Source organism: Coturnix japonica, chromosome 11, assembly GCF_054131305.1.
Source record: "Coturnix japonica strain WE chromosome 11, WE-NBRP24, whole genome shotgun sequence".
NCBI classification, from domain to species: Eukaryota; Metazoa; Chordata; class Aves; order Galliformes; family Phasianidae; genus Coturnix; species Coturnix japonica.
In genome coordinates, this window is record NC_140673.1 from 3,773,982 (window position 1) to 3,801,261 (window position 27,280).

Genomic DNA, 27,280 nt, shown 5'->3' on the forward strand with positions numbered 1-27,280 from the left:
GTACTGAAATACAAGCAGCTTTCTTATTTCTAGAGAGCTAGCTACGCAGATACTGATGCACAAGCTGCAGAAAAATGCAGTGCTGTTCTTAGTTATTACAGAAGGAAATGCAAGTTATGGTAACTTGCTGTCCCTTGCTTGATGCATTTGTATGACATCTTGGAACTTACATGCAGAGTAAATAGATGATTTTTACCTTGTAAAAAATTGGACGAGTCCTTCAGTTCAGGACTAGTTTAGCTCAGGAAAGATGATTAAATTTTAAGATTGCAAACCAGTTTGTGAAACAAATAATTTCACTGTGACAGTTTTAAAATGTTTGATTAGTAGAATGCTTGCACTACCAAGGGAAATCAAAGGTTACCATCTATTCTTCTCAACACCCAATAAATGTTACTCTACCTTCTATTTTGTTTATAATGAAAGTGACAACAGAAAAAAACGAAGACACTCCATAGAGATGACTGTCTTCCTCAAGAGGCTTTGTGTTGAAGAGTTTTCAACCTAAGTAGACTAAAAGGAAAAGAAGTGGTGTGTAGGATGTGCTCACAAAGGTTTTAGAGGTGTAGTGAGGGAGCGATGAGGACTGCAGGTTGATAACTGCAGAAACTGATGAAGTGCAAGTCTAGAACCTAAATATTCCTTCTGTCTTTTCAAGAATTTCTTACTTTGCAGAGTGGATACCACTGAATAATGAGGAATGGACACAAAAATAGCCCTAATGTCCTCAGGTATACATATCACCCATTATTTCTACTGTTTATCCAATATACAGCTTGTCTACATGCACTTCCAGGTCTCCCTTACCTGCATTTTGGTAGATAAGGCAACAGCATTTATATTAACGGGTCTTTTACAGTTGTACAGAGGGCTTGTTTGGATCTCTTTCAAACTGCTTACTATGGCACTTCCATTCAGTGCATTAATGCCTTTTCCCATGTTCCTAGATGCTACTATTCCATGGTGCTTTTGATTGACAGCAAAGACAAGCAGACTTGTCACTAGGAAAGTAAGAAGGGCACTTACACAAACACTCTCAACTTGATGAGTAATTACATTGCCTCTGCAACACAATCGGTCTCCGCTGGCAAAAGGATTGAGAAGCCCAAATCCACACATAATCCAGTGATTTTCACAGAGCTGCTTACAGCTAGAGCTGATATTAGCACAAATTTCAAGAAAAATTGTCCCTGCTCAAATTTTGTCTATTTGGCTGTTTTTTGACGTTAACTCTATGCAACCAAACACTCAGTAACAGAAAGACAAACTGCTGATGGCATAAGTAATGAAAATGAATACTAGATTTATATCTGGCAGGAGTTTATTTTTCGTGCAGACTGATCTTTTTTTCTACTGATACTACTTAAAATGTCCCACTGAGCTTAAATGTGGCTGTCAAGCAGGGTGCTTTATAGACACTTTCAATTTTGAGCATTTTTATATGGCTTATAGGTGTTTGTTTGTTTTTACAGCTCACAATGTACACCATGAAAAAATGGCCACGCTTTGTTAGTCAACTAGTATTCAGACAATCCTGTTCAGCATTTAAGACGTATTCTCACTTGAGCAGGTTTAAAAGTGATGTCTGTAATGTAATGCCAATATGCAATCTCCAGTATGCACCTCCACACCAAATCAAGGTATACATCCTTCAGGTAATCCTAAAGCCAGGTATGATTATCAAGTGCATGAACAGAAGGCAAAAAACAGAAAGGCTGATTGATTCCTGACAGGCTGCTTAGGTAGCTGATCCCCATGCCCTTTGCTAAAGCACGGATCATTACTTAAAGACAGGGAGCTACAATTTAGGGACAGAACTACAGAATGCCAAATTTCGGACAAAACTGAACCAAGAGGAAGGACAGATGAACAAACAAAGGAGAAAACTCCAGAAGTTTCAACTTGGCAGTGTTGCATCAAAAATAAATATTATCTTTTATAAGCTTTCATAATGTTCTGTGGAAAATCACTATATTTACAGTGCTGGTAAGCATTCTTTTTTCTTCTTCTTGATCTGTTGTTTTCTGTTTGTTTGCCATTCACACACCGTTTCTTTCAAACACAGTTACAATATCTTACACAATTGTAGAGTTAATTATGACCAGCTTAAGCATAACAGTGACAAGGTCTTCCTTTGAATACCAGTTGAACACTGCTAATCAAGAGAAGATTATCCATAATATTTTTTCCAGGGAAACACTGCAAACATTGAGAAATACGTTTCACTTAAAATAATGCATTAAATCAAGTTCTACATCAAAATCTGTCACGGTTTTAATCTACCTGTGTCCGTGACAGGGGGGCCGTGAGCCCCGCAGGGGCCCTAGGCCAAAAGAAAAAGTTAATTAGAAAAAGATAACAGTAGTAACGATCTAAGGAGGCACACTTATTTACTAAATACTATATTGAAATACTGAATAACACAATATAATACAATATAATTGAAACTGAGCTAACAAATCAAGCAAAATAGGAGAGAGAAATTAGTCCTGAAACCTTGAGGCCTACTGTAAACTCTAGGCGACACGGTGAAGGCTCCCACACACTACAGTGGATCCAAAGATACCACCAAGTGTCACATGATGCCACAACAGAATGAACTCAGGCCTACCACTTCATTATAACTTTCATCCCAGCGCCCTTCCTTATCAACTGCCAACATTACAAAAACAGTAGAAAATAAAGAGACTGACATTCAGAAATGTAAAAATTTAAATGCCCCTTGACCAGGGATTTCCCTGTATTGCATAAATGCACTGGGAGCCATCTTTCATCTGCCTTTTCCTGCAGCCAGTTCTTTCATTTACACTGAATGGCTCATGAATGGCTCAAATTTCAGACTGTTTCAGTCTGTGTTGAGTAATGTTGGATATATTAGTCACTCATGTAGCAAGCTTTCAGAATCTTTTATTCAGTGGCCTTTGAGCTCATCTTTAGAAATAAGCAGCTCCTCTAATCAAGTTCCACTACAACAGAAGTGATTTGTGAAATGGTTGTTTCAGACACTTCTCATGATTCTCCTGTTTTACAACCAGAGTGGAGCAGGCTCTGAGCAGTGAATCTAATTTAGTGCATGAGCAGCACCTTTTGTGTTCAGCACGACAATAACTTACAAATAATTTTTTAGAGGAATATCCATACTACATTTACAGGCTTAGGAAGTCCTTCCCAATTAAAAACAGATTGTCCTTAATAGAATCTATAAATGTGAACTGGAGTATCTCTGCTATTTTCTTTTGCAAGACTTTTTTCTCCTTTGCAGCAAATTTACCCCAAATGTTTCTCCTTTATTGTCCTGATAAGATAGCAAATTCCATTTCCTGCCATCTGTTTCTAAATTTGCAATTTTCTACAAGATCAGTATGTATGTGCAGGGTTTTTCTTTTTCTTTGTTTTTTTTTTTTTTTAAGGAAACTTCCTATAGATAAGCAAAATGATTGTTCCATTTTTTACTTAGTAAACCCTCTTTGATGGCTTGATTAAAAAGAAAAAAAAATGCTGAAGATCTGCTCCTACATTTTAAGGAGATTTGCTGGTTAGGAAAAAAAAAAATTCCAATTTCATTCGTCTCCTGAAAAGAGCAATTTATTTCTTTTAAGATGTTATCATTTCTAAAGCTTGTTGGTTTTTTTTTTATTCAACTTGAAAATGCTCAATTGCATTCACTATTAACTGTCTGTAGAACCACAGAATCACTGAAAGGTTTAGGTTGGAAGAGACCCTTACGATCATCTAGTTCCCACTCCTTGCTATGTCTGTTATCAATTGACCATTCCTTCAAATAACAAAACAAAACAAAGCAAAACAAAAAGGGTATATTGGTCACCCCTTTGCTGAAGCACTGTTATCCCTTGTAGAGTTATGTTTGCTGTTTCTGGTTTCCTTTATTCCTAAATCTTTGGAAACATTTGGAATTGCTTGTTGCTTTTCGAATGCTGAAAGAAGTAATATTAAAGTCTCTCTAGGATGATACTATGAACAGAAAGTTTAAAGGAGAAGGAAGAAACTGAATAACAGTGATTGAATAAAAATACAATAGTCAAAGTAACCCTAAAAGGACAGAAAGAAAACCAACAACAAAAATAAACAAACAAACAAAAAACCATAGTCATAAATAGGCACAGGAAAGTTCTGAAATATGTTTGCCCAAATCGAGTTCATAGATGAGATTGTAAGGATAAATTTTCACAATAATTTTCTGCATCTGGAACTTCCAGTGATTATGGTTTCTCACTGTGAGCCTCAGAAGGAAACAATCTTGTCTGGTTTTGTCTGCATGTTTCATGTTTTCTAACTCAGCTTCTGAAGAAAGCAAAACTTACATAGCAGTATTGCCTATCAGTTCTATTTTCTGTTCCTCCATTGCCAACAACTTTTAGAACTGTTGAGCTAATATCGATATTTGACAAAAGAACAGAAATACATACATACAAACAAACAAACAAACATTAAAAAAACCCGAAACAGTAGTGTTCCTTTGTGTTTTATGAAAAGAAGAAATAACCCATTGGAGGTTCTGTTCAGTTGCAGAGTGTGCCCAAGTATTACATCACTTCATATGAGAATTCAAACAAGAGGGTCTAATTTTTCAGGAAATGGGCCACACTAATAATTCCTCTTGTGGAATTACTATAGACTGTTTTTCTACTATCTTTTCTTTTAGGCTACTTAATTAAATAATAATAAAAAAAACTTAAAAAAAAAACTTAAAAAAATTATAAGATTTCTTGGAAAGAAAGCTAAGAAAAAAATGTAAGGAAAAATCTGATATATGGGTGCTGTCATTTTTATTTTTGCTTGTTTTGGTTTTATTGTTTTGAATTTCTTTAATAGATCTATGAACACTGAAGACAGACAAAAGCCAAAACAGTCTCTCTGAAGTCATTAAGGTATACTGTCCTTCTTCTAGTTTAATGCATTTATTACAGATTTAAAATGACCATGTGAAAATGCTACTCCTTGCTCATAACAATAATTTGCCTCTTCTTCCATACAGAATAATCAGCATTCAGAAAGTTCAGTCACTTGTCACCCTTATGCTCATCAATGAATGCTGCTCCGAAATTAATGCCTCCTATTTTCACCTGTAAGCTAAGAGTTGTGGATGTTGGCATTATTATTTGGAGCAACCTAAGTGCTTATCACTGGATGTCAAGGAAGAGTGACAGTCAAACTCATAGCAACAGCTGATATGCTAATCTGAACCAGGTAAAGATTTAGGTAAAGCATTAAATATGCTTGATTAATATCTGTTTACCCTTTTTTTTTTTTTAATTTTGTGAAGATGTTTTTGACAACCTTAGTGTATTTGAATTACTCCTGGCTGGTAGGGATTCATCACCTTATTCTTTCATTGTTTTTTTTTTTCCCTTTACATGTCAAAATATTTCATATTAGACTTAATTTTCTCCTAGCAGGATCCATCTTTGTAAGTACCTGGGGAGCACAAAAGTGACACTGCAGTAATATATTGAAACTGCTAACAACAATTTTCAGTATGTGACTTAGGTTCAAACACACAGTCATCACTTGTAGCTAAAAATAGACAGATATCATATAATACTTGCATGTGAATAACCAAACAAAATTAATTTAGTAGAAAACTACTGTTTTTACAATACATATTTTACTGATTTGTTCACTAGCAATATATCAATGACAAATTAAAAAGGATTAAGGGAAAATAGTGTCTGCGACATGCATATAGAAAAGCGTACAGTTCAGGAATTTGCATATAATAAGTAAGTGTTATTTTTCTCTTACTGGGGAAAAAGAAAAAAAAAAAAGAAAGAAAGAAAGAAAAAAGGCTCAAATTCTGCTAACAGTTTTATTTGTGTATTGGAACTTATTCTTTCATTCACTTTCATTGGACCTGTTTCTTCTTGATACTTGTTAATCAAGGAAAAATTGAATTGCTACACAAATGAGTGTCTGTCTCCTACTGTCTCCTGCTGTCAGCAAGTTGATATAAATTGGATATATTTTATTTGTTGTTACTGACAGTCACTTTGTTATTTCCAAAGCATTTCACATTCTATGGTTAATATAATAAATATGCTTTCAATTTTGAGAACATCATGATTTCATAGTGATTGATTTTCCAAAAGTTCTGATTAGTAGAAAATATTTAAAGGAGGAACACCTGGAGTGGCTGAGAGATAGAAACCATAAACCAATGGGGTAGGCACAGACGAAGACAAAATATTTCTTGAAACCAGTGGGTATCTTCCAGCTGATGCCAGCAGCCTGTTAAATGAATCTCCTTTGTGAGTAAGACTGCAAATGTCACACAGCAGCAATCCTAAATCCAGTTCAGTTTTAGCAGAATTTTGATGGTTGTAAACATTTTTCTTGCATTTAGAAGTGAATAAAAATGGAAAGTCAAATGCCCTGTTTATTCGGAGTTTTTAATATATTTCCTGTTGCTGTTCAGGGTACATTGGACATAGGTCCTGTAAAGGCTGCCCTATGTGCCAGCATGCTGCTAGTGATACTTGGAGCACCCTGTGTCACCTCATCACTTGATCCTTGAAAGAACACTGGCACTTTCTGCACGGTGTAGCCATGGCTTTGCAGTTGATCCTTTCTCCACCAAGTACAGTTCCCATCATCCAGCTGCCCCCAGGCCCAGGAATGTATCTAACATGTCCTCTGTTTAATTGGGCCACAGAAGTCAAGAAAATATTCCTTTCCTGTGCTCACACGCAGAGCCAAATAGTTACATCTCTTCCGGCATTTGTATAATGACATCAATGTCTACTGAACACTCTTTATACAGTTTTATACTCCTTATCTTCCTTGAAGGTGAATGTGACTGAGGAGGGCTGACTGGAATAGTTCTTGTTAGAACACAGGAGCTGTTAAGACTCCAATGATATTTTAGCTATTCAGAAGTGCTATACAACAGTAATATACTTTTATGGGAGTTTGGAAGATGAATATACAATAACATAATCACCAGCTGTGCTGTTACATGCAAAGCTATCCCATTAATCACACTCAGTTTTCCTTTACAGCTTAACGGTATGCAAAGTGTTTCTGCCATTCTAGTGCCTTAATTCCAGAAGCTGCACACCTTAACTGCTTTTTAAAAGCTATCTTCTCAAGAAATTAAGTGCTCAGTCTTTTCCTCTACTCCAGTGGAAATGTTAATTCAGCACTTTCTGATGTCAACAACATACTCGGAACAGCCTAGAAGTCTAGGCATGCAAATGAAACCTCACAAGTATGCCAGCTTCCATACTTGAACAGAAAGTGTTAACCAAATTAAAAATAAGTTCAGTGATTCTCTTTATTTGCTGATTATCTGAAATTATACAGCACCTTTGTTTTTCCATCAGGATACTAGGCACATACAACAGTAAGCTGTTTACTTACATCATTTCACAGAGAAAGGGTTCAAAAGAATGAATTCATGCCAGACTAGACTGATACTGCTGATAAGGAACTAAAAATGTCATTAACGTCTGTGGGAGCTTACAGATAAAAATCTGGAAAATTAAACAGTGTTGAAACGGAACCAGTGAAATATATTTCTAAGACTGAGTGAGATGTGAGATCCCATAGACTGTGAGACTTGCAATGTCATCAGTTTCAGAACTGCATAGCTCTATTCATCTGGATTTGTCTGTAGAGTTCTATAACCAGATGACTGTCTGCTATTCAGCAAGAAGAAGAAACAGGCTCTGGAATCATTATTTGCCAAGATTCACAGGTGTCTCCTGTAGGAAACTTCTTTATAATGCTTCTCTCTATCAGGACACTAATCTCTATTCAGTACAGAAAAATTTTGCCTTTCATAGACAGAGGGTCTATGTTTGCCTTTGAAGTTAATCCAGCACCACTGCAACACTTAGAAGCACAGATGTAGGTATTTTGTGCAGACTTCCTTTTAAATATTCATGGTAGAAACCTGTTTTGCTGCTTATAGCATTTCTAACTGAGGATTCTGCCTTTTATGAACTTTTGCTCATGTCATAATCCACAAGAAAACTATTTCCTCTCCAATTCAGCTGACATATATCCAAATGTGCATATACATAGATAAGTAGCCTGCGTATGCAGCAGATGGTTAGATAAGGAAATTTAAAAAAATTAAAAAAATTTTTTAAAAATCACTTAATGTTGAACAATCTCACGCCAGTGGCAAGATTCATTAAACTGTGGACTGGACTCAGCAAGACAGAAAATGCTACTCAAGTGTTTTGCAGCGTACTGAGGGCTAAACTGATGAAACTGAAAGTCTGCCTGCTGTCTTGGGATTTGCTACATTGGTCTCTACTCAGAGATAATTTAACTGAAGTTCTGTAGAGAAACATTAGGGACAACATATTCAGCAGCTTAACTATTCTTTTCACAGTACCTTTGACATATCTTGGATATATTTGCCAGCCCCCTCATTTATATTTATACTCTGTCTTAGCCATCACTCCAGGAATTATCAAAACCAGTAGTGCTTTCTACAGATAATACACTGATGAAGCAATCCACACAGATGGTAAGCTTTCAACTTACATTAAAAAAATCATCAGTTATTGTCCCCACATTTTTTTTCCAAAATTAAGGCCAGTTTTTCCAAAAATGCATGAAGCAATATATACACTGTTTCAAGGGCATGATGCCTGTGGCTTCTTCTAAATTCAGTTAAATAATCTTTTAGGATTTCTGCTTAACCACCAAAGAGAAGATACCTGAATTTGGGGAAAAGATAAAAACAAAGAAATGTAAGGTATAAACTTTTAAAATAATGACCTTGATTTCAGGATCTATGGGAAATATCTCTGTTTTACACAGGGGAAGAGAGCTTAGGAACTATGGTGAACAGAGTCTAAGCAATGCTACCACAGCACTGTCAAGGAACAATGCTGGTTGTCAAGGGAACTGGTCAAGGGAAGGGATTCCCACTCTACTCCATACTTGTGCATATTCACCTTGTGCATCGCGTGCAGTTTTGGGTGCCAGAATAGAAGACAGAAAACTATTAGAGACCGTCCAATGAAGGTCCACGGAGATGAGGGAGGGACAGAGAGCAAGATGTGTGAGGAGCCGGTGTGGTCACTTAATTTGCCCAGCCCAGAGCAGAGGAGGAACAATTGGACATTGCTCTCAGGCATAGAGTTTGGATTTTGGATGGTCCTGCAAAGAGTCAGGAGAAGGACTTGATGTTTCCTGAATCCCTTCCAACTCAGAGTGTTCTGTGATTGTATGTTTCTATCGTGATTAATGTCAAGGGAGATTTTTAATTGCTGTTTTCTATCAGACAATGCATTTTGAAGAGTTAAATTATTTCAAAATATCTTAATAAATACAAAGATGTGTAAATGAATTTTAATTGATGTAATGAGTCCTGACATTTAATGCATTTTTAAGTAATGAACATGGACTTATTTGAGTGCACATTATTCCTGTCGTGTGGAAGGAACTATTTATCTAAGAATTCAAATGACCAAGAAGACAGATACTCAGAAGAAAATAAACACTTAAATATTTGTTTCTTTATTTTAATTATTTTTGCTAAAATACAGAAAAACAATATTATGATAGATCTGAAACCTTATAATAACGGGGAAAATCTTTGGATTGCTTAAAAATTCTGAATAGGATTGAAGGAGAGAAGAATTTTAGTTCAGTATGATTTTGATTTGGGTCATCTTTTTTGCTTTAATATCTTGGCAATTTAGAAATGTCGGTCATTAGAAATAATTAATTAAAACTACACTAGAAAATTAACACATGTCACCTACTGTCTGGAGTGACAACAATTATTATTACTTCAACTCCTTGAGGTTTTTCTTTAATCTTATAATCTTTAATCCCATATAAGGATTTTCAGAAAACTGATAACATGATGTCAGGGATAATTTCCTGAGAAACTAATTGCAATTAATGACTTCTGCAGTTGTTTCATAAGGTCTGCTATTTGAGGGATTTTTTTTGTAATTATCTTTGGTCATCAATTTTAAACCATGCTACCGATAATATCTTTTTAATATGCTTCAGAATCCTACAAGCATACACTAAGCGGGTAAGAAATTTATATTTTATGCATTAGCCACATACAGAAAATGGGATCCCAGGATGTAATTTCTGTGTCACTTTGTCTAATGAGTTCTGAGACCATCCTGTGAAAAAAAAATAAAAACTAAATCTTGACATCTCCTTCAGTGAGATGTGGGTGGAAGACCAAGAAGTCAGATGTCTTAGACAATTGACCTTCTCTGTTTCATCAGTTGATCATCAGTTTAAGGATATCAAGAAAATTATTTAACTTCAAAATACTGCCTAAGTTATGAATGTAAAGAAAAGGATCTGATGGGTAGCAAATCTTGTTTCCATTTCAGATGTAGTTTTAAGGTCCCAATTTATTCACTGATTGATCTTCAGGCAAATCTCAATTTGCCTTCTCTCAGTCTAAATCTTTTCTATTTCCTGCCTAAGATAAAGTTTCAAAATCAGTATTTTTAAGGGATATTACTGATATCACAGTGCTTTGTTTTTATTCTCTGTGATACCTTCATTGCATTTTTCCAAAATAACATAAATACCTGGAAATACCTGGAAAGCATGCACAGATGTAAAGCTTATGCTTTTTGTACATTAACTTTTTCTATTAAAAAAATAAAAAAAAAAAAATTATCAATAGAAGAGATAATTTATCTTATTTTCCCCACAAAACTAAAGAAAACATACTGGTTCTGAGAATGCAATTTTAATTCCCAGGATACATATATATACACGCACATACTCATGATCCAAGTACATATGTCTATAAGATAATGAGTTCTTCCTAGGCCATAAATATGCAGGACATTTAATGACTGTATAATAAGTTACCATGTCTAATGGGCAACTTGTGCAACTCTTCATGTACTTTCCATTCCTTTTTTTCAACTCCTCCTTTTCTCAAAAGCAAATGCTCCTATTGCAGACACCAACAACATGGTAAACCTGAGCAATGATGGCAGAAGCTACAGCTATATTATAGTGAACAGTAAATATGTATTTCTAATTCTACTATTACTTTTGGGGTCTATAAAGATTCGTGTTATATATAATTACATTGGAAACAATATTACATCTCTTCAGATATTGTCATGTGCTAGCCATAAGCTGAATTGAAAACTGTGGTTAGCTGTGGTTAGCTTTGCATTAGCTGTGGTTTCCAAGTGCAGCCCTTTAGCAGCATTAAGTTTGTACAAAATCTTTCAGGAATTTAAATGCTCTGACATAAAAAAATATATATGTAATAATAAGAAAAAACCAAAAAATAATTAAGTGAATACCTCAGTGATAAAGTTTTTCCTGGGGTGACATCTGTCCACATAACACACATCATCACCAAAACTGCTGATGCTCTCAGCCAAGAAGCCAAGGCATAAAATACAATGGATAATTTATTTACTTAAGACTCTCTTTCACACCCTGCAGCAGTGATGCCTCCTGGTCAAAGTTGAGGCACTTGGCAAAGCAGTGCATGCCCAGGTCTGCTGCTGATCTTATCTTGACAGGAGCATTTAACAGACCCTGATGCTTCTGAGCTGTCTGTTTGACATCACTCTGATGTTAAGTTCATTCGTATACTGGGAAGGGCAGGAAGAAAGGAAGACAAGGGGAGGGAACAAAGACAGTTTCTAGCTCATGTCTCCTTACTGCTGCCCATGGAGGTGTTCAGCTTGCTAGTTGGTAATCTTTGGGGTAAATGAACTGCATGTTGCTCTAACAGCCTGTATTGCTCTACGTGTGTAAAATGCCAGTATTGAATTTAAAATTCAAAATTTTTCCCTTTTGTTTTATGTTTCCAAGAATTAACCACTATCATAAATGCATTTTTTTCCTGACATTTCTATCCATAATTTTTCCTGGGCAGTGTAAATACTATCTATGCACTAACAAAATTCTTATCTAGCAGTTCAATTCCTCAGCCCTCTGTCTACTTTAGTATACACTTGATCCTTTCTCTTCTCTGTTCTCATGAAGAGCACACACAAATTAATGTAAAGTTGTTTGTTGTTGGTGGTGGTTTTTTTGCTTTTATATATAAGGATATCTATACAAACATATATATATATACACATATATAGTCTATATCATATTGAAAATGATGTGAAATCTGAAACATTATTTATTTCTTCCTCACTGTTGCATAAGGAAAATATTAATATGCAACAGCCATACCAAACTCTGAATAAGGCTAGACATGAGATGATAGGAACAGCTGAGAGAGAATCTTAAAGCTCAACATCTGCAGGGCTGAGACTTTCTAATCTTCACATTTATCTGAAGATAGAGCTAAAATAAGTCTTCAGCTAAGATGACCTGAAGCACAAACCTGAAGGTTAAAATCTTGCATTTGACATCTCCTTAAAGAGCTAATCTCTCTCCTGAGTGACATAAATACATAAATTGCATAAGAATTAGCACAGGAGAGAAATACAAGACATTTGTGTATATCTATCTATGTCAACACTTCTATATTCCAGTTGTTTTGTTAACTGTAAATAGTTTGTGATTCAGAGTCTGAAAAACCTTGTTTTCAGAGCACTTACAGACATGACATGACAATTAGAGGCCTCACTGTCAAAGTACATACATGGAAAGATCCCCACATCTCCTGTCCTTTCATCTAACCTTCATCTTCCCTTTTGTTCTGTGGTCACATCAAAGTTTTTGTGTGCTTTGTATTGAGGCTGACTTCTCACAGAGGAGACATTTATATTGCGGCAATTCATTTCAGCCTCAGAGGATATTGGGGCCCAGATGTGACATGTTGTACAAACATATAGTGTGAGCAGCCTGAGTATTTGTCTATAGAAACAGAGTAGACAAAAGAAAGTAGGGGAAAGACAATATTGGTAGCTTACTGGCAGCCCTGTTACGTAAAGAGGGAAACACACAGAGGGACTTCAGTGACTTCACAGAGGAAGACTTAATATCAGAGACTGTTCCTTCTTGTTTTGCTTTCATATCATAGAATCATCAAATCATAGAATCACTTAATCAGAGAATGGCTTGGGTTGGAAGGAATTTTAAAGATCATTTAATTCCAGCCCTCTGTAATGGGTAGGATTACCAACCACTAGATCAGGATGTCCATCTTAATAACTCACAAATGATAAAAGATCACTTTATCGTCTGGATTCAGTAAAGCACTGCTCAAATATGATCTTATTCAGCAACTGAAATCTGGGAAGTAGTTAAACCATACAGACTTGTAAACAACCTGAAGGCCAGGATGCTCTGAAATCCAATATGTCTTGCTTGTGTCCCTGCCTTAATTTGCAGTGGATATCATCAGGATATCTAGAAGAGATTCTGGCCCTCACATAACTTGTCATGGAAAGATGGATAAACATCAGCTCAAGAGCAAACAGAAGCTGCCAAGCCAAGAGAAGTGTGCCAGGATCTATTAACTTTTCAAATAATTATTTGAAACTGCAGGCTTGCATAATCACAGTAGCTCTGATGCCACTTCTACAAGCGATGTGTGGGGATAGGTGATCAAGAAAACTTTACATCTGGCTTGAGGGAAGGTCTTTTACAGCAGTCAGGTCACAGTCAAAATCAAAAAGCCAAAGACAAGCCCCTCAGCATCCTGGATCTATGCTGGGGAGAAAATGTGCTGAACACTCTGTCTCTGAAATGGAAATTCTGTGGCAGCTTTTATTTTAACACATCCATTTCTTTTTCAATACCACATTTCTATAAAATAAACCATAATTTTAAGTTGATTGCACTTTATTGTCTTAAAATTTTCAAACTCCGGTGCTGACAGCACCAATTGCAATACAAAATTTGCCTGAATGAGAAATGAAAAAAGAGACATGAAACAGACAGAGCTAGAATGGACAGAGGCAATTTGCAGTGGAATAGCTGTTAGTGGATCTGAAATAGAAATAGGTTAATAGTGGAAAAAGGAAATTGGGGCCCAACATTTCACATTTACAAACAGGACCATATAGTGGAAGTTTGTCTTTGAAAGGAATTTAGCATTTCTGTTCTTGTTATCCAGCTATTCTTAGAAGGCAAGCTACAAAAGATAGACAACTAAGTAGTCATCAGTCTTCTTGAATGAAATGTTAGCGACAGGACAAGGGGAAACGGTTTTAAACTGGAAGAGAGCGGATTTAGACTAGATATTAGGAAGAAATTCTTTACTGTGTGGGTGGTGAGGCACTGGAACAGGTTTCCCAGTGACGTTGTGAATGCCTCCTCCATGGAAGCACTTAGACCAGGCTGGATGGGGCTGTGAGCAGACTGGTCTGGTGGGAGGTGTCCTTGCTAATATCACCTGGAACAAGGTGGTCTTCAATGTCCCTTCCACCCCAAATCATTCTATGATTCTATGATTTTCCTTGATTCGTTTTCTGCCATCATATTTCTGAATACTCACCCATTTGTCCATTGCCTAAAAGACTGCTGACTGAATATTTAACATTATTATATAATATGCAAAAAATACATGGAATGAAATCATATTCTTCTTCCCAACAGCATTTTGTTTTCAGATAGTGTGGACAATATGCCCATCTTCTTTAACCTGAAGGAGGCTTGAAAAAAAATAATGTATAAAAAGATTAAAAGAACAAGCTCTGTGTGCAGATAATAAAATACAGCATTAGAAACCAAAACTCCTAGGGAGCTTCTAAGAACAGACTATGCCTGTGCATATGGGCTGCTCCAAAATTAATGCCTCCTATTTTATGAGGTTGGTCTACAATGTCAGAGGTGGAAATTGGTGATATGGCAGTAGAGGCTAAACCTTCCTGACAATATCCCATTACATCTAGTTGCTGTGTAACAGATGACAGCAGAGAGGCAGTCTGACAGAATGGTGTCTGACATGGAAGTGCATATGAAGAAAAGGTGTGTCATTGAAATCCTTCATGCAGAAAAAAATGGAGCCCATTGAGACTGTAAACATTCATGGAGACTAAACAGTGGATGGGAGCACAGTGAGGCAGTGATGAAAACAGGACCATTGGTCACCTCTGCTGGAGCAGATTTGTATGAGCACAGCATGCAGGCTCTTGTGCACAGCTGGCAAAAATGTGGTGACTATGTCAAAAAACAGTGTTTTGTAGCTGAGAATTTGCTCTATCCAACAATGTTATTGTACCCTTTTTATCTGCTGTAGTTTCTACAGAAATAAATAGAAGGCATTCCTTTTGCAGAATCTCTTGTGTTCTAGGCCCAGTCCATCCATCCATCCATCCATCCATCCATCCATCCATCCATCCATCCATCCATCCATCCAACTTTCTGCTGTCACACACTCTCTTCCTGTAAAGCAATTTACATCTAGGCTCACTATTTACTTTTATTCTAACAGTCCACAAACTGATGTATAGGAAGGTTTTTTTCCCATACATCCAGTGCTACAAATAAGCATTGGAAAGAAAAACATCTTTGTAATGTTTTACAAAACATCTGTGCATTGAACTTTGTGACTTCCTTGGAGGAAGATTTTATTCCTTAATAATTTTATTCACATTAATCAATCATACTTTTAGAAGTAAAATGATCTAAAGTTGCTCATTATCAGCTTTGGGAGATAAGGAAGAAATAATGTGCAGCATCTTGGTGGTGTGGGATGGTTCTACAGTATGTTTTCTTTGTGTGTTTCATTATGAAGTATTCGGAAGAAAACAGACTGCAAGACCTCTGAATCCTAACAATTGGAATTAGATTCTGTTATAAAAAAAGGCAGACTTTTGTCAAGTATTTTTGTATTTGTGTGTGTGTATGGACTGAGAGATGCATAAGAAATAGAACCTGCCAACAGTACTCAGGCCCTGTTGGGTTCTCAGGGTATGTAAAATTTTTCACTCTGAGAAATTCATAAAGAAATAGAAAAATGGAAAATCATGTCTCATTCTTTTTTGTAGTTGTCTGTGGTGCTTTCTTTTGAAAATTCCAGAATTATCTACCTTTTCAAAAACCAGAATTCTTTCTGCAGCTTTTCTGTTTGATGCATTCATCTACTGCCTCCAGTGATGAATGACTTCTACATAAATGATGTCTACGTTAGCTCTCAAAGTTTGTTTCTTTAAAAAAGGAGTCTTTTATGAAGATAAGGACGTACTTCAAATGTAAAGCTACTGAGAATAGCTTTCCCCTTTAGAAATAAGAATTCTGATATGTTAATTAAAATCTTTGTACAAGTTAAATAGTTTGTCTAAAATTGCCTTCACCTTGCTCTTCCAGAAACAGATTCCTCAAGAAAAAAAGAAAGTCACATTCTGATAATGACTTGGCTAGAATGTTGGTATAACTGTTGTATTAGGCGAAATACAGGGATCTTTTTGAGATGTGACGTGACAGGCCCTTCCCCATATTCTGGAAGAATCTTACTGACATGTAATACAGTAGGCATAGACGAAATGGACGTAGGTTATATAAAGTCGTGTGTGCTTCAATAAATCACCATTTTACCACCCTACCACCTTGGTGTCACTTGGTAATTGGTCTAACTACTGCTTCAGTTGGAGGCGAGAGATCGTAAAGCCATTAACAATCGTAAAGCCTTCAAATAACAAAGATATTCATTGTACATTATATGATAATATCAAACATCCAGCATTTAAAAAAAAAAGTTAAATATTGACAATTTATTCAAGATCACCTGCTTTTTCTGCAAATATTTTACATAATTCTTTTAAAATTAAAATTCTTATTTACTTGAGTTGCTCATAGTCATCAATTTGCAGTTTGTTGCAGCAGATTTCTGTTTTGTTCATACGCCAAGGAAAATGTAATTTATTCTGCTGGTTTACTGTTCTACTTACCTTACATTTCTTTTTTAAAATATTTTGATGTATGGATTTTGCCATGTTTTTAATCACAAAGGTTGCTGATTGAATTTGCCCACAAATGTTGCTTTTTCCTTATTAAGTAATTTAAAATGCACTCAAGTAAGGTTTGTACTTATAGCAAAATATTGTGCAAGGTGCATTCACTTAAATGGATAACATTATCTAAGGAAACCATTTGAGCAACACAGAAAAGGAAGCAAAATGAGCTCTGAACTGGCACTTGCCAGGGAAGAAATGAAAGCTGCTCCCTCTTTTCAGTGTCTTTCAGAAACAGGTGTTTGGGAAGTGAGTCCAGTCATGGAAAAATAATGTCATTCTTGTTGAAATATATTTTGGGTAGTTAAGATTCTTTTTCTCCATCAATACAGTTTATTACTGTGTTACACTTTTAAGTATAAGTCTATCCAGTTTCCCATTTTAGTTCCAAAATTTAGACATGTATAGTCCCTGCTTACCCTCTGGTTCACATCAGAATTGTCACTTGATCACAGTCTGTGGATAGAATCATATCTTCCGTTAATATAAATTCCAATTTATCAGTGTATAGTCATTGCATTTAAAAAGTAACCTTACTGCTACCTTAACCAAAACAGAAACAAAAACAAAAACAATCTTTGCTTCCCAAAGTACACGGAAGCCTATATCACAATTTACTTTGCCATATGTGAACAACAGTGACATGTATGATAGCAATTATGTAAAATTGTTATTTCTTTATTTCCTACATCTATTTTGTCTATGAAAAATAGGACTGGATCCAAAGCCTGCTTTTCACCATCTGTAGCAGTGTAGCACTTTTTCACTTCATTGGAGAAAAACATGGCTAAAGCTAGATCTTGGTCCAACTTAATGGCTACGTCTGTCCTTTTCTCAGACTAGATATACTAGAGCACAAATACCATGCACAATCTGCTTCCAAAGATTTACAATTATTCATTACACCTAGCAGAGAAATATGCATGATGGTGTCAGTGCAGAAATGTGGTTTTACACCACACTTTGATTTCTACAGAGCAAAATGTATTGAGTTGCTAGCGCTGTTTCAACAACCCTCTCATATACATGTTACACCACCTACTGTTTTCTGCAAAGTAGAATGTATTGTGCCACTAGTGGTGTTTCAACAACATTCCTGCATAAAAACTGCAGCAAGAGCTGGCCATCTAGTGGAATAACAATTGCTGCATGCAGTGGACTCTGGTCAAGCGACATAATGAATGAGCATATGATATTTCAGGTTATTTAAGCTGTCATGAAATGAAATGAGTATGTTAGTAATAATCACTTGAAGCTTTGGAATCACCATAGTGTCAAGTCCTGATTACGAAAAGTGCATTGATTAATTCAGGTGAATTTAAAAAGTTACACTGAACAGCCCCATAATAGTTTATAATGAAAATGAACAGAGTTTTGGTGTATCTTAGCACAATTCTCAGGAAGAGAAATAATGATCCATTTCATGTTAATGAAAGGAAGCTTAAAACCTGAGAACAACATCTGGAGTTCGCAAATATTGGCAGCGGGTAGAATAAAATAAAAATAGTAATCATGTCCCCATCCCCCGTGCTGCAGTAAATAAGAGATTGTTCTATTGTCAGTGCAGGCAGAAAGAAAAGTATTTACACATAATTGTAAAATGAAAAATGCAAACCGTGTCACATACAAATGTAGGTTCTTGACTTGCAGGTTAATCAGCTCTCTTCCACCCTTAACAATGATGCTAAGAAAAGGTTCAATTATATTTTCATTTAAGGATGAGAAAATTAAAATATAAACATTATTTAGTCTTATGACTAGGAAATACAAAATTACAAGCAATTCCAATTAACTATTTAATTGAATCCAGTTTTTAAAAAGTAAATAAAAACCAAGCGACAATTTTTTTTATGTTCAGTGTTAACATTCTGAAGCCAGAAGGATCGGTATTTTCAGTAATGAATTATAACCTTCACCATATGTAGAAGCTCCTGCGAGTGTGACAAAATGATTTCTGGCAGACAGCATAGATAAATCCCTATGAAACCCAGTCTCACAGAAAAGTTTTCATTAATCAAATCAAACTTTTAGGAAATGACTCTCAGCTTTGCAAAAAGAAAAAGCCAGCTCTCAGCTTCAAGAATCTATTGGTGTATCATCTGTTGACTTTAACATACAATGTAAAATTAAACTCTAACACAGTTATTTTGTTTTTACTCACTGCCAGCCTTGTGATCCCTACTACAAACAGAAGGCTCTTTAATCTGTATCTTAAAAGACAAGTACCCATAAAATAGAATTTTAAATTGTATTTATACCTCTATTAACTGTTTCTGATCTCTCTTTCTATACTAAAAATCACCCTTAGCAGGACTCAAACGCTAATCCAAACGAGTTGTTAACAAATCCTTCAGAAAATATTCTATTTTGTTCAAATTCTCACTTTCTGTTTCCTTGGAGTCTGTAATATCATTGGCACATGAAAACATGTTTTTTCCTTTCTCTTCTGTCTTCCCTAAAACACAATAAATGGTAATGGTTTGCTTTGCTTTCCTTTTTCATTCTACTCCTTTTCTGTTGAGAGATCTCAACGGGTTTATAACCTGATCAATATTTAATGCTTCTCCACTGCATTACCCAATTTTCCTATTCATTCACTACTTAGCTGTTAATTATGGACAAATTCAGAAACTGTCTTTGGATTAAGTACACTGTTACTACTAAAAGTACCTGAATATTATTATGTCAAGGTCTGTGTTTACATTCTTATTATTATCCCTCTTTCCATCACTGAATTTATTATACATTTCTCCATCTCTATCTGCCTGAGGTTTTATTGCTGTTGTTGCTTTCCTAACCAGGTTTGCAAATTAAACCCAAACCTTCGATTGACCTCTCCTGCACATTTCTCAGCTTAAAGCTCTTTCTTTCATCCATAAAACCACTGGTGTCAGAAGGCAATTCTCCTAAATAATCAGATGGAATCCATCCTTGGAAAATTCTCACTTTAATTAAATGTATTCCACTAGATAACTATTTCAAAAACTGCCTTTAACATTGATCTTGAGCCATCTCTGATCATCACTATATCATCATATTCTGTATGTACAGCAAAAAAATCTGGGTGGTCACCAAAACAGGATATAACTTTTTTTAGATGTTAGTTCTGATATTCCTATGTTAGAAATGCATTACAAAATGAAACTGCCCTGGAAGTTTAGTACAACTCCCTGTAGAACAAGAACATTCATTGCTGGTTACATTTGTTACCAACAAATAAAGTGTGAACTCACAGATTGTGCCTTTTGCAAACAAACAAAAACAACAGCAACAACAAACAACAACACAAAAACTAAATTTCATATAACAAACACAAGACAGATGTGCTGTGATCAATTTCAACTGATGTTAGCTTTTTGTACTTCATTTCATCTATACTCAGTGGTCAATGCCTGACCAAAGATTGCTCCAGAAGTTACACTGAATGACTTGATTATTTTCAGTTTTGCTGGGGGAAAAAAAATAAATAATAATAATGCGAGGGTGGATTCAGTTTCTTACTTCAAAAGGAATTACTCCAAAATATAAAATTATGTATTTTTTTTTCAACTAGCAAATCACAAAGCAGAGAACGATGTGTAGAAAGGGAAGGCATGAGAGCTATAGTGGCTACCATCTTCTGAAAGAAAAAGAGGATGGAATAGCTATGTGCTACCAAAAGCCAAAGCAATTATTGGAGCCTCAGCAGAGCAAGGAGAGTACAGTACCCCTGGCAGTTCTGGAACACTGAATCTAAACTAGATTTCTTCAAAACTGTTGGGAAATGTGCTAAATTCAGGAGTCACTGGACTAATCCCATGATGCTGTTGCTCAGAAGAATAATTTCCCTAAAAGCTCCTTCATTTCAGATTTACTCTACTGTCCTTCCACTATGTTCAATAAAGCCATTTTCGATCAGCAATTCACTATAACCACTTATGTTAATACAGATTTGACTAGATAGCTTTTGGGACCTCTCAGTTTCTAGGCAGAACTAAAACACATTTCTTTCCTTAGGCATCCTTTCAAACCTAATTTATATCTGACAAATGAGACAAGAAATCAATACTATGTAGTATATACTGTATAATGACCTGGAAAGTTCTTAAAATAGTGAAGCTCAGTTCAGAATAGGTATTCAGTGTTCTGTATACAATTATTTAGCACAGTTTATAGTTGGCCAAATTCCACTGAAAATGTAATTCTGTAAAAAAGGAGGAAAGGGTGATGAATCTGGATGTTCATGCTACTTTGAAGTTGCTTCTGATGATACAGTTGTATTCAAATCAGGTTTTATTATGATTTGTACCATGACATTTAGGAAAAAACAAACAGAAAAATATTGAAGGTTGTCATTGTTTAACTTCCAGAAATGCACATACTATATTCTGTACATATACTGTGTGTCATGCATTATAACATCCATGCCATTAAAGAGATACTAGCATGAAACAACACTGTGTGTTTATCAGATTTTAATAGGCAAATTTTCTTACCTCTGCTTTGGCATGCGGATGAGTGGCTGTTTATGACATCTCTTACTAAGGCCAAAGAGCTTGTGAACAATTTTCTGTGCCTTGAGAAATAGTTGTTTCATGCTGTTTTCTAGTTGCTCATAGCGACGCTGAAAATTAGAATCCATTGTCCACAAATGCATTACAGTAGATGTGTTCAGAAAATAATTCATAGGCAGCCTTTTCATAAATAATTTGAATTCATCTGAAAAAGAAAAGACAAAATTTATTAGGTTTTAATTATGTACTTGTAGCTGTTTTTAGAGTAAAAATGAACTTATTCTTTGGTTATTCTTGAAATTCTAACATATTCAAATGATCTTTTGCAATTTCGAGTGGAAGTTTTCAAAGTTAACCATATTTTTTATGATAGTACTAGTATAAAAACAGGAAAAGCAATTAAAGCCATAAATATTAAACTGATCTTAAAAGGCAATTCTAGCCCTGTCATTATTTCTCAACCTAGAGAACATAAAGACTGAATAAGAATCAGAGCTACTCACCTTCAAATCTAGGGCCTGAAAGTAAAAGCACATTTCAAGATCAATGTACGTTGACCCATATGGAGAATATGGAAAATGGTCTTAAATGGAGTATATTCCTATACTTAGGAAATTCAAGTAAATATGGTGGCATAGGCCTACTCTTTTTTTAGACTACAATAAGCCACTATAAGTTAGACTTTCAAAAGAAAGAGCTCTTAAGCCACATATTCACTGTGAATTCACACTGTGAATATCCCTCACTATTTGATTTGTTCTGCTAGCTTAGTCCAGGTAGGATATATAGGTTGAATCTCATTAACAGAATCTTATTAATCAGTGAGTCTATTTTCATGAACAGTATAATTTACAAGCTGAATTATAAGTTTTGAATCTTAATAAACTTCATTTAAAAAGGGCTCTAATTGGGAGGACCAGGGAATGAGGTAAAGGGGAGAGGAAGGAAAAATAAATACCACTCTTAAATGTACATATATTCCTTCCAGTTTCCATATTTCAGTATTTTAATTCTGTCTGCCCTTCTGCTGCTTTTTACTGCACAGAAGTCACTTATCCTATTGCTTTCACCCTGCCAGTTGCACCTTTTGAGTAGTATATTTTTGAATGCAATCATCCAACAGACTGAAGCAGCCTCCTGCTTAAAACTAGAGTTACTGTAGGTTTAGGTTTCTTTTGGGAGAGGGTTGATTAGAGAAAATGTCTGCTAACATGAAAGAATATTCTACTATAATCAAATCAAGAGGTATGCCTGCTTGGTTTAGTTTAATCTCTTTTTTTCTATTACAGAATATTTTAATAGGAAAAAAATGAATATATATATATATACAATATACATATATTATTTTTAATTTTTTTTATTATATATATTTTTTTTATTTATTTATTTATTTATTTATTTATTTATTTAAGAGGGTAATAAGAAATTTCTTTCCTAAATGAGCTGGACCAGCCAACCTCCTTATTCTATAGCGCATGGGGTCAGGATGAAACAAAACAGGTATTTTCTGGCAGAGGATATTCTGTAATGGTTTGCAATTCACCGAAAGATAAATAGTTTTGAAAGACCTTCTGGAAGGTACAAAATGAAAGGGAAGGGGCAAAGAGGATGATTTAATATTTAATAAAGTGGTTTTAATGATTCATCTGTAATCTCTTTGGAAATGTGTTATTCATTTTCTTGCCATGCCTTCCTCTTCGGATATTAGCCTTATGCTATTCTTAAGATCAGTACCACTGCCCCTCTGCTATCTCTGGGTGAAAGTTAAGGGAAATGAGGTTATTTTGCTTCTGTCATGAACTATTTTGGAGCCTTACCCTTAATCTTTGTTGTTACTTTTTTTTCTCCTTCCTATTTTTATCTAAAATATTAGTTTTTATCCAACATCCAAAAAGACTAAGCATCTCATCCCAGGTCTTGCTTTTTTCTGAAAAAAAAATTAAATATTTGGTAAATTTTAGTATACCAGATGAGCAGCTTTTTGTCTCTTGGTGCAGCTCCAGGGAAACAATTCCCAAGTAACAAAGAGACAATTACACCTTAATCTCCCTGCAAAGCACATCCCAAACTTCCTTTCCCTTCAAGGCTTGCACAGCTACTGTGCAAAGGGATTAGGTCTGGCTTGCCTGAAGGAGGCCCACTGGTTTGGGAAAGCCTCCCAAACCCTAAGAGTGCATTTTCAAATTTATTTACCAGTGTTAAAAGTAATAATTAAAAAAAAAAAAAAAAAAAAAAAAGAAATACGGGTGAATTAACTGTTTCAAAGTACATCCTTTGGCATAACTCGGATCTGCTGTTTGTATAAATCATCCAGGCTTTGCTGACTTTAGAGCAGTGAACTAATGCACTCAGGGAGGATCCAATCCAAACATTGCATTCCTGAATACCTGTTTTAACTGCTAACTTTTCCATCCACTTCTGTTCTTCAGAGACACTGATATGTTTACTCAGACTCAGGTTCATGATAACAAAAGAATATATACATCCCAGAGAAGAGAACATACTTAGAATATGCCTTTTCAACATTCATATTTGTGTAATAACCTATGAACCACTGTCAATTTGTTGTCCTTTGCAAGCTTTACAGCTAACAACTAATCAGATGCAGAGTTCAGACATGATAAGGAGGGTTTTCAGTCTTTAACTTGCAGTGCAAATGCATTTCTAATAAGAAAGTGCTTCTTTTTTCCCTGTAATAAACATCATCCTTGACTATCCCTGTGCCTTGAATGATCATGCTAATGAGCACCATACTGCAGGTAAAAGAGAGACAGAGATAAAATAAGCATCGTTACATAGTGCCTTCTGAAAAGAAAAGGAACAAAAAAAAAAAAAAAAGGAGAAAAAAAAAAAGGATAGATAATGTGCTCATATCTTAAACAGACACATTTCATGATCTGTGAAACTACAACACGAACTCCTACCACTGAGAGATGATTAAACTATTACACTCTAATCAACACATTATACCAGCCATTCGTGAAGATTAACAGCTAGTACTACAGTGCTGGGAGACATAGAAATTGATGGTATTAAAACATGATGCTTGATACAACGTATGATAAGATTTCAGTACTTTCTTATTTATTTTTTCATTGGTAGATATCAGGTGCACATGTCATACAATTTTTCATACTAGTCCCTAACTTCAAATACCAAGAAAAATATAATATACAGTGATTGATCAAATAAGTTTACTTAACTTTCCAGTTATCAATGGTCGCATTTATTTTTCACCTTCCCTTTCTGCAAGCTTTACCTTCCATGTGTTAGTAGTGAGTAGACTGAAATGGCATACCATATTTCAGCAGCAAAAAATAAATATAAAATTTACAATGGAAGTAAACATTACAGCTCGAGTCAGATGCATATCAGACACATTTAGGCTGTAATAAATACCTAGAACTACTTGGCTTGTAACTTGGATTCTCAGTGTTATTCGGTATAGGAGCAGGGCACAGTGCTGAATACACTGATTGGTATTCTGCAGACAGAGCCAGAGAAGACCAGAAAAATGCAATGAGTCTCATCAAAAGATCTGACAATTCCCTGTAACAACAGGAAAATAAACTAAAAGGTGCCTGCTCTCTGCGTTGGAGGAGAGCAGGACCCTTGAGACCTTTGCTCTAAATGTTTTGCATATCCCTGATATTTTGAATTACGAAACCTATACCAGACAATTCATGCACACAAGACCATAGCACACTTTGGGTTTTACTTCAGCTGAAGCCAAGTGGGTTTTTTGAAACTTTTGCAGAATATAAAAATATTCCGTGCAAGTGTGTTTATTAATAACCTTTTTGGAGTATCTTTGTAAGCATCTTGGAAGTCAATGCAATTATCCCAGCTGGGGAATCCAGAACACCGGGTTAATAATGGTAGCAAAAGCAAACATCTGACTGCAATGTAATGCTTGCATAGCATGTCACATAATAGCAATGCACTTTCTTCTCCCTTTCTTCTGTTGCATAAATGGAACAAATCCAATTATTGTTCCTAAATTTTTCTTTTAAATAAGAGCTACTGTTTACCCTATCAATATAAAAGTGATTCTCTCTACTCTGTATGGGATTAGAAACACAGCAATTTTCTCCTCACAGCCCAAGGCACACTCTGTGCAAAGTCTGGGAACAATCTTTGCTTCTGCTAAGAGAATAACACTCATAGATGGGTGCAAGAGGGTGCACAACTATAGCTCATTCCAGCTTCTCCTGGTAAGCTGCTAGTGGGCCTCCTCATTACCCTGGCATCTCCCTGGTTCAGAAATGCCCCTTGTGCAACATGCCTTCCTGTGTTCCTCCTCTGATGCAACTTGAGGCCCTTTCTTGTTCTACTGCCTGTTAACTGGGAGATAGATGAGAACAGCCCCTGCCTCGCTACATTTCAGGTAAGTATAGAGAGCAATGAGGCCTCCCCGGAGACTCTTTTTCTCTAGTCCAAATAATCTCAGTTCTCTCAGCTGCTCCCCGTGAGACTTGTGCTCCTGACCCTTCAAAACTTTCTTGCCCTTCTCTCAACACACTCCAGGGCTTAAATGTCAGTCTTGTAGTGAGGAGCCCAAAACTGAACACAGCATTTGAAGTGAGGCCTCACCATTGCAAAAAGAAATTAACTGAACAATTATTAATTGAACAAAAGCAGTCTGAAAATACCTGAAAAACTGTTTTGACTGGCCAGTTTAAGAGTTCTTTATTTACTGACATACTGTTTGAGATGGGTTTATGGATATGAATTTGGACTGTTGCATTTTTTCCACTATCAAAGCCCAGGAAAAGCCTGTATGTAGGAGAAAACCACTTTGTAAATCATATCATTTTGTCAAAATTTACTACTAGATAGCAATTGAAATGGGCTATTTTATCATTTCTCTATATGACACTTTAATGATACATTTTCTTCCTTATTTATCCAAGAATAATAATAAAAAAGTCTGACTATCTTTATAGTGAATAAAATGTGTGTGTTCATTAGCTTGAATGACAGCATTTCCAATACTTAATCCTTGTCTGTAAAATCTATGCAGTTGTCATTTATGTATATCTTCTTTTTCTGTAGAGCTTAACTTGTTCTAAAGGTATTGTCATTCTACCATCGTAGTCTTAAATTGTGTAATGCTAGCTAACCAAAAACTGTTAATGCTTATCACCTAACAAAACATGATTATAGGTTCATGGCAAATTGTCAAAAATCTACTAGTCCTGTACAAATCTGTGTGATGGTACATCTAGTTTTACACACTAGTTTAAACAAGAATGATTCATACAAATTTGCTCAAGTGAATTCATGCTCTGTGTAGCTTTGATTTATGAAGAACGTTACTTGTAGAAGACCACGAATCTTCACAGGCCACTGCTACTTTGGGAAGCCATTTATCTTTAAACCTTAATAGGATCAGTGGATTCATAACATTGAAGTGAGGGAAGCTGTCCCTCCCTATCTCTGCTGTTCTAACAGTGTTTTATTGCTGTGACCTCGTGCACAGTTCTGATTTATTTTATTTACTTCATGTGTTGAATGCACTTGAGTAGACATATTAGTGGATCATGTTTCTCCCCTTTTTTATTATTATTCTTGCCACAGTAACCCTGCATTATACATTTCTGTGCAAACTCAGAAGGATGAAGAAGACATGGCTTGGGCCTATCCTCACCCCCTACAGACATTCAGTCCCTCCTGATATCTCCAGGTCTCCTGTGGCAGTATGGTTGGTGCTCACATGAATGAGTAACAAGAAGTAACAATCTAAGCTGATCCAAAAGAGCTTTAGCAATTTCCCCTCAATATTCTCTAACATTTTGTAGATAACACTTCAGCTTCACTACATCTCAGCTGTCTTTTCTGTTAAAATTGCCAGTTCTTTAGAGAAGAGCCTGACTCTTATTGTATCTTTACAGGGCAATACTTAGCCCAATAGGCTTCAAATTTAATTGTTGCCACGTA

The 27,280-nt window shown here is 35.6% G+C and overlaps 1 protein-coding gene across 4 annotated transcripts in view; it reads right to left on the reverse strand.

Moving 5' to 3' along the window:
* Nucleotides 1-27,280, reverse strand: part of BRINP3 (BMP/retinoic acid inducible neural specific 3) — a 190,983-nt gene that overhangs the window by 15,351 nt on the left and 148,352 nt on the right. For all 4 annotated transcript variants that reach the window (XM_015869841.3, XM_085511992.1, XM_015869843.3 and 1 more), the window contains one exon: nt 21,323-21,545. In XM_015869841.3, the coding sequence (XP_015725327.1) occupies nt 21,323-21,545 (223 nt within the window). The remainder of the gene's footprint in view (nt 1-21,322; nt 21,546-27,280) is intronic.